Source organism: Paralichthys olivaceus, chromosome 13, assembly GCF_024713975.1.
Source record: "Paralichthys olivaceus isolate ysfri-2021 chromosome 13, ASM2471397v2, whole genome shotgun sequence".
Lineage (NCBI taxonomy): Eukaryota > Metazoa > Chordata > Actinopteri > Pleuronectiformes > Paralichthyidae > Paralichthys > Paralichthys olivaceus.
The window spans coordinates 9,343,372-9,351,435 of NC_091105.1; the positions used below are offsets into that span (position 1 = coordinate 9,343,372).

The 8,064-nt window shown below is 40.5% G+C and overlaps 1 protein-coding gene across 1 annotated transcript; it reads right to left on the bottom strand.

Moving 5' to 3' along the window:
• Window positions 1-645: 645 nt before the first annotated feature.
• On the bottom strand, window positions 646-3,564 carry LOC109633340 (mpv17-like protein). Its single transcript, XM_020093133.2, has 6 exons — window positions 3,203-3,564; window positions 2,667-2,870; window positions 2,206-2,534; window positions 1,719-1,789; window positions 1,298-1,327; window positions 646-1,150 (listed from the first exon to the last, which is right to left on the bottom strand). Exons 3-6 carry the CDS (start codon window positions 2,522-2,524, stop codon window positions 1,031-1,033), a joined length of 540 nt encoding a protein of 179 aa, XP_019948692.1. The 5' UTR covers window positions 2,525-2,534; window positions 2,667-2,870; window positions 3,203-3,564; the 3' UTR covers window positions 646-1,030.
• Window positions 3,565-8,064: the final 4,500 nt, after the last annotated feature.

Sequence of the window (8,064 nt, forward strand, 5' to 3'; positions counted from 1 at the left end):
AAACAGCTGTACTAGGGTGTTAGTGGGTGGATTGTTTCCCACACTATTACCACCATGATGTCTTTATAATTGCTATTAGCCACTTTTCTTCACAAAAGAAAACATAAATATTAGCCGAGGTATTACAACTAACACCTCTTCCACCCTTTTGTGTTATGCTGTTTAATTTGGTACCTGCTTCGTACATCACAGAGCCTCTGCTTACCTACAGTGGTATGTTGTTGCCCAGATTTGGGAGGTTTTTGCCTCCACCCAAAATATAGTTGGGGGAACGTGAATTTGGCTCCTTAGCACAAAACATGGAGATACTATTGTTTTATTTTCCGAAACGTTATCACATTTACTCTGAATGATCCACAACAAATAGTTTGGAGAACATTTGTCCAAAGGAAAACATGTGGGAAATTTTTGCCATTGATGTTTTTGTTGCAGATCAAGGGTAAATGAAAGCCTTATGGTAATTACTATTTTTTTAAATCATACACAAAGTGTTTAGAGCAGTTTTTTGCCACATTTTCCAGATATGAACCAAATATGAAAATACATTTCAGGATGTATGCTATAAGACATAAAGTTAAATACATGTTTACACAATTTGCCTCTAAAATTCAATGTTCTTAGGAAAAAAAAATCAATAAAAATGTAAACAATATATTATTTGCCTTTATTTAAACATATGACAACAACAACAATCTTAGTCCAGTATGACTGAAACAGGGTCGACAGGTAAAAAAAAAAAGTTAATTAGCTCTTCTGTTCTCTACATCCTCACAGGAAATGACCAATAAGATTATCATCAGGATTTAACTGAGACACTGTTGTGTTATGTACATTGACATACAATAGGGAGGTTGAAACAAAGAGAGCTGTCACAAACCAACAGGGGGGGACTGATCAGCTGATTCACAGAGATTTATCTGACTGAGGAATCCCCCGCAGCCTCCTAATGATACATTCTGACTCTGCATCTGAAATCTACTCTCATTATTTTTTACAAAAACCTTCCACAATGGAGCGGAGGATCTTGGGTTTATTCCAGTTTGTGGCTGTGCTGCTGTCTGAGGTGGCACAGGAAGATTGTGAAAGTCAGTGCGATGCCTCCAAGAAACACTGTCCGCGCCACAGGAGGAACCAGAGTGAAGTTCACTGCCTGAAATGATGGAAGAGGCGAAAGTAAAAACAAAGATCTGTCACTTTACATCCGTGTGTTTATATATGTTCTGTATGTGTGTACATCTGTGAATCTGTGTGTGAAGCAAGAAAGTAGATGAAGATGAATAATACATGAATATCTCACCTGCATTGTTGACCAATATATCACTCCAGCCTAGATAGATAGATAGATAGATAGATTTATCCAAACTAGGTTACAAAGTGCTTCACAAAACCCATGAAAATACAACAGAGTAGATATCAAACAGACAAATATTAAATACAAACAACATCTCTTAAAACAAGTTAAAAATTTGGCATTAAAAGACTTTCCTCAACAAATATGTAAATTATTTAAAACAGGTCAAGTGCTCGCAAGTGTAATTTGTTGCAGGCAGGGAGTTCCAGAGCTCCGGGCCCCGATGGCAGAAGCCCCCTCTGGTACCAAAGCCTTGACATAGGAACCACTAGCAAGTGTTGGTTGGAAGATACTAGACTACAGTTTGAAGCAGAGGGAGTTGGTAGCTCAGTAACCTAAGTGGGAGCCAAGTCATCAAAGAATGTACCTTGTAAGATGTCCAGAATTTCTGTCTCCAGTCTTCAAGGGGATCCTCTTTGTTTTCTAGTAAACTTAAACCTGAAAAGGCAGAGGTGTGTGGCTGTTATATGGAGCCTTGTTTGGGTCCATCAATAAAACATTATAATTCCTATTTCTTTGCTTGTGTAAGATGGGTTTTAGTCAGTGAACATGCAAATATGTTCACTGACATAAAGACGAGTTATAGCTGGGTTCAATGGGAAAGACAAAATTTTTTAATGTCCAGCCACATCAAAATCTAAATGTTGACTAGTTTGATCTAAACTATACTCAAAGTATGTCTTTGTGAAATAGGCCACATATTCAAAAACTCTTTCTACCAAAGTTCCTTACTTACAGACTTATTTTCTCTAACTTGAGGTAAGCTGGAAAAATGGAAGACGGAAAAAAATTATTGAACAAATGGCAACAAAACAGACACTTTCCCAAACAGAGCCTCATTGTAACTCACTTACCAATATAAAAAGCACTGATGGTGAGAGGAGCTGCGACCAGCTGATCCACCACAACTTTCCCTGTCACCGCCTTCACCCCGCCCCCTGGCAGCATCCTCTCCAGCCACCTCAGCCAGTGGTAGTTGAAGTTGGCATGGAAACAGAAACCGACAGTCGCCACTCGGGCCGTCTGACGCCAGTTGATGCCAGTTGAACCCTCTGCAGTGGACCCTCCCAGCACGCTCTGCTGGATCACGTCAGCTGAGGCAAACAGAGTCGTGTAGCCCAGGACATTACTGATGTAGGGGTGAGCTTTGAACAGAGCCCAGGTTCGGTTCATGATGAGAAATCTGATAAGAGAAGAATTAAGGCTGAATTCATTGATTATAAATATATAAGTGTCACTGCTTCGCAACAACACTTTTAAGAGAGTGAAAGGTTTTAAAATAAATGTTCAAATAAAACTGATGAGTCAAACCTACCTTTTAGCATGACTTTCCTCACCCTCTCATTAAATGTCCAAGACCAAAGAAACACAAGGTGATCTGTCTGATTGGTTGTGTTTGACGATGTGGGGCGGCTGAGGTGAAACTATGGCTGAGGGTGAAACTTCTCACCTGGTCAAAGTTCTGCCACTGTTGCAGGACACATGTGATAAGACCTTTATCAGCACCCTGCAGAGGAATCTGAGAAAAGACCACATGTAAGGAAGAGTGATAAAGAAGATTCAGAGAAGTGACCAAGAGACCAATTCAAGAAGTGACAGAGAGAGCAACAATCTGCTGTCGACATCAGAGAGGTTATGAAAAAGCAGCCAGACAAACTAAAGTCATACTGAATTAGTGCACATACAGGTTCAAATCACAAATAATTAACCAAAGCTCCAGTTGTCTCAATGAGCCCATTACACAAAATGTTTTCATGGCACAATGTGATGTATTACACCTGTTGTCATGAAAATAAAAGTCACTCGAGAAATTCGACCTCATGTCTGTGCAGAACATTAAATGTTACTTACCACAGACTCTTCCAGCCGAGTGAAGTGTAGAAGTTGAAGCCACAGCAGAAAGTTGACTGTGCAGCTCTCTGGTCAGAGTCACACGTGGTGTCCCTATAAATAGATGCCACTCCTGCAACAGTGCTCCACTCCTTTGAGTAACATGGTGGAAGATGCACAATGTTAATTTTCTTAGAGCAAGAAGTTAAGCAGATGCATTTAAGAGGCTGGAAAGGTGTTGGAGATTATAGAAGTCCAACTATTTTTGTGATAAGGTTAATGTAACTATTGAGGCATCAAAATGAGCTTTGCTGTGACATATTCTACCTATAAGGGAAAATCGAGAACCCCTACACCTCCAACAGCACCCGGGACGTGCAAATCATTTACAACGTGCCTGTCTATCATGTGCTGTATGTCTTTTATATGCTGAGTTGTATTGTACTGTCTAAATACTCAACAAAAACCAGAATGGTATAAATACTCCAACAAGGCTGAACAATCCTACATGTCTAGTTCTTACACACACACACACACACACATACACTTAAAACAGTTTAGCAACACACAAGGCTTCGGTTCAATAACAATAAACAGATGTATAATAATTATACATAAATCGTTAAAAAAAATCTGAAATCTGAAAATATGCACTTGTATCCACATCAATTTGCAAACACTCATAAATTCCAGCCCACTAATTTGCCTGATTTTTAAAGTCAAGATCTTTTAAAATGTTGAAAAAAGCCCTATGATGCAACGTTAAAGTAAAGTAAAAATATCCTGGATCCTGTTCTCTGTCAGCTTTGTGAAGAGGACAGCCGATTCACCCACCTGCTGCCATAGACATGTAAAATTCTGCCCTTGGAAGGTGTGCTATTGAATTGCAAAGGTCAATTAAAGCCACTAGCAACCACGTTAGCTCTTCCCTCTGAGAATGTGCTAATTGGGGCCAGAGTTTAAGCAGATCAATTAAGAGCTTGTTAACTGCCTCAACCGGTGCGTTTGTGTCTCCCAGTATTTAACAAGCTGCCTTTAGTGTGGCACACAATGGAGACGTGTGCCCACACCTCCGGGAGCGGTTGACTTCTCAGATAATTGCCTCCTTCTTTTCAGTGCCTCTCATCGTGTCTCACTTCCTCTCCCACTATCAGTTTGTCAAGTTGGATTCCATTCATTCTGCAGAAAAAAGGGATTCTGTGCATTTGCTTTGAGCGCTCATGTCACTTGACTTCATTTGTGCACACAGACCCAAACACAGACGTACATCAGCAATTAAACCACCACACCTCTCCCTCCCTCCTCCGCCTGCAGCCGCCCGCCTTTCCCTGTCCTCAGTCTGTGGGCTCACAGAAAGAAACGCAGCAGCCTGTGGAGGAAGGTAAGAATGATTTACTACTTATTTTCTTTTGAATGCAGCTGAGAAAACAAACAGCAGTTAATGTATGTTTCTAATTTAACTCTTGAGACTTTGATTATAGGCAAAGGTGGAACAAATACTCAGCATTTACACTGATAAAAGCAGCACTACCACCATGTAAAAATACTCTGTTACAAGTAAAAAGTATTCAGGTTTTAGCTGCAAATTATACTTTTAAAAAGTAAAACGTGTTGTCATACAGTTTGTATCTATACAGTATATTATTGAATCACTATTACCACTGATGTGAAGACACTAGTTTATGCTGCTGCTGGTTGAGGTGCAGCCAGTTTTAACTCACATAGTGTCCTGCATATTAGGCTGACCTGGTATAATGTACTGAATTTTATAAACTCAGTATAAAATTAGTATATATCAAATTATTCTGCAGGTTAACTAATAACTGCAGCTGTGAAATAAATATAATAGAGGAAAAATATTATGTACCTCCCTCTGAAAAGTGTCAAGTAGCATAAAATTAATACTTTATTAATGTTCCTCAAAATTGCAGTTAAAGACAGGATTTGAGTAAATGTAAATAGTGTAAATGACAATTTTTGATTTTAAATGAATAACATTTTAAATCTGGTTCATTTTCTTATATTGTTAAACTGGTTGAGATTTTTTAAATATGTGATCACAGGCTATGAAGTCCTTATTATTTACCTACCATGTTGAGTCTTTTAGTTAGAACTTTAACTTGATCAGATTTTAACAAAGAGATGAGGCATTTGTCTCGTCTCACCTTTTTAATATAATTTCTTCTTTTTGTAATTGTCTTTAAATCTCACACCCTCTGTCTTCTCAGCCATGCGACCATCCATCTCCGTTACTCTAGAGCCCGGGTTGGAGCAAGGGGTCCCTTGGGGTCGTGACCTCTACTCCTTTGTAACCTCCGCAGCAGGTCACATGATGAGGACCCTGCAGAAACCTCGGAAGAACCGGCCGTCCAAACGACAGGTCAACCACCGCCGCTTTCTGCACAACATGATTCAGAGGTGAGGAGAGACGTCACAGTTGGATCCTGAAAGTGTCCTGAGGCTGCGGTTCCCAGACTGGGGGGTCAGTCCCAAAAGGAGGTTGCCATGTAATAAGATAGGATAGGAGCGAGTATCTGTAATATACAGATAGAAGTTTATCGAAAGCTTATGCTTACTTCTCTCTTATTAAATAACCTAAAATCCTACAGATGAAAAAATCTAAGGATATTGAAATCACTCTTCAGCTATGTTTCAATTAGACATTGATATTCTTTTTAATATACATACTGGGGAAATACATTTATATTTTGTCTTGCCAAGAGTTGGATGAAAACTGATGTGGTGATAGACTAGTCGGCTCATTCCAAAGTCAACAAAATCCACCCATATGTTGACATCACTATGTGGTTGCCAGGCAACTGGCAGAAATCCCAGCAAAACATTGTATTTAGCAAAGAAATAGTCCTGCATACAATGTCCTGTAAAACAATGAGTCTTGTTTTTCACACTTTGGTGAAAAAGTTTGGGAGCCTTCTTGTGACATTCTTAAAAACTGGTGGTGAATCAAAATCTCGTCTTTCTCTCTCTCTGCAGAAAGTTTGCAGACATCGAGGCGGCAAACCACCGACTTGCATCTGCTCTGGAAGAGAAAACAGAATCATCTTTGCAGCCACAGACACCAGCCACTGGTAGCCCCTCCCAGAGCAGCCATGTACGAGACCCGGAGAAATGCAGTGATCACACAGATGCAGATGACGTCTCAAAGTTTGTGACAGACGTCTCTGATGAGTCACATCGAACTGAAGTCTCTGAAAAGAAGCATCCGGACTCACAACATCTGTGGAAACTGCAGCGCAAATCACAACCCAACACCTCAACCATTAAAAACAACCAGGGCAAAGGGAGGAAGAAAAAGAGAAGTGGAAATCGTAAACTGGTTGAATTCACATCTCTTGGTTCCCCCAAAGAGATGGACTACTACCTCGGGGCAGAGGTCTTTCAATCTGAGTCTTACAATGACAGTCCACTGAAGTCCAACCTCTCAGAAGACACATCTCTACAGAACTCAAGTTTCGACCAGTTTGGCCAAAATATGGACATGTCTCTGTCCTTCTCTCCAGAGCTCTCTCCGTTGTCTCTGGACTCTTGCGACTTCTCGATCCAAATGTTCACAGACGTCTCGACCTGCACTCAGGCTCAGAGGAGCGTCGCTGACATCGCAGAGAGTCCGTGGGCAGACATCATGGATCTGTTCAGTGTTGGTGGCAAGGACCTGGGGGGCTGCCTGGATGTAGGCGCCTATTTTCAAAGTATCTGTGCAGAGGTCGGTGCAGATGATTCAACATTTGCAGACCAGTCAGGTAGTTTCGCCGACAGGATGTGCAACGACACGTCTGACCTGGAGGATCTACACCGAGACAGAGATGAGTATGGATATGAATACGGATACAGTTGCCATGGAGACCAGGGATTGACCATCAATCACACTTCAGAGACACAATTCCATCATTTCAAACCAGCTCATGATTCAGACTTGGCCCAAAACCAGTTCCCCACGTCAACCAGCTGTTACTACAACATGTCACAGCAGCGAACCGAGGACCTGAGTCCCTGTAAACTTCTTCACTGTGACAAGAACCAGCGTTTTACACCGTTTGAGGGAGTTGCTCAGTCATTCTCTGTCCCACTTCATAATCCTGTGCATTGCCCCGTGCCCACACCACCACATGAACAGGACTGGCTGTTCCCTGACATCCTCAAGGAAAGAAAGTCGCCCGACTGCTAGAGTTTTCCTGTTTCTGTGAGTGTGTTAGTAAATGTGTGTGGCGAATGAAATGAACCAGGCTCCACAGTGATTACCATTACTACTCTCCTGACAATCAAAGCTCAGACACTCAACTGTTCAACCATCTCAAGCAATTCACCCATTTTGATGAGAATAGAAAATGTAAGTATAAAGTCATAGGTGTAAGAAATTGTGATTTTTAACATAATTACATTCATTATGCCAAGGAGGTTATGTTTCTATGCTGTTTTTTTGTTTGTCCGTCAGCAGGATTTCTCAAAAACCCCTGAACTGATTTCCATGAAAGTTTGAGGACGGGTGGAGCATGATTAAAAAAGAAGCAATTACATTTTGACGTAAAACCTGTGATAAGCAGGCAGATCCAGGAAAGTTTTCACCTTCTTTAGAATGATGAGATGGGACTTGAGTATTATCAAGTTGAAAAGATTGACACACTATTTGTCTTTTTACATTCCTTCCTTTGAGTTCTGCCAATAGTTTCTTATACAAACCTCAAGGATCTTTTGAATCTTTTTGTTCCTAAATTTCTCAAATTTCACTCCACAAGCTTTTATAATTATTCGTTCAACAAAGAAACAGTGACGCTGCTATGTTTAAATTACTAGATTCAAATGCATTTGCTTAAGATTTAACTAAATCATTTGTTGATCATTTTACACATTAATACACTCACCAT

Bases quoted from the DNA above. Each gene is read 5' to 3' on its own strand.
- LOC109633340 (XM_020093133.2), bottom strand. From the start codon at position 2,524: ATGAACCGAACCTGGGCTCTGTTCAAAGCTCACCCCTACATCAGTAAT. The intron at 1,328-1,718 runs GTACATTCTTTG...CTATCTATCTAG, and splicing joins AATTCTGGACATCTTACAAG to GCTGGAGTGATATATTGGTC. The intron at 1,151-1,297 runs GTGAGATATTCA...CCATCATTTCAG, and splicing joins TATATTGGTCAACAATGCAG to GCAGTGAACTTCACTCTGGT.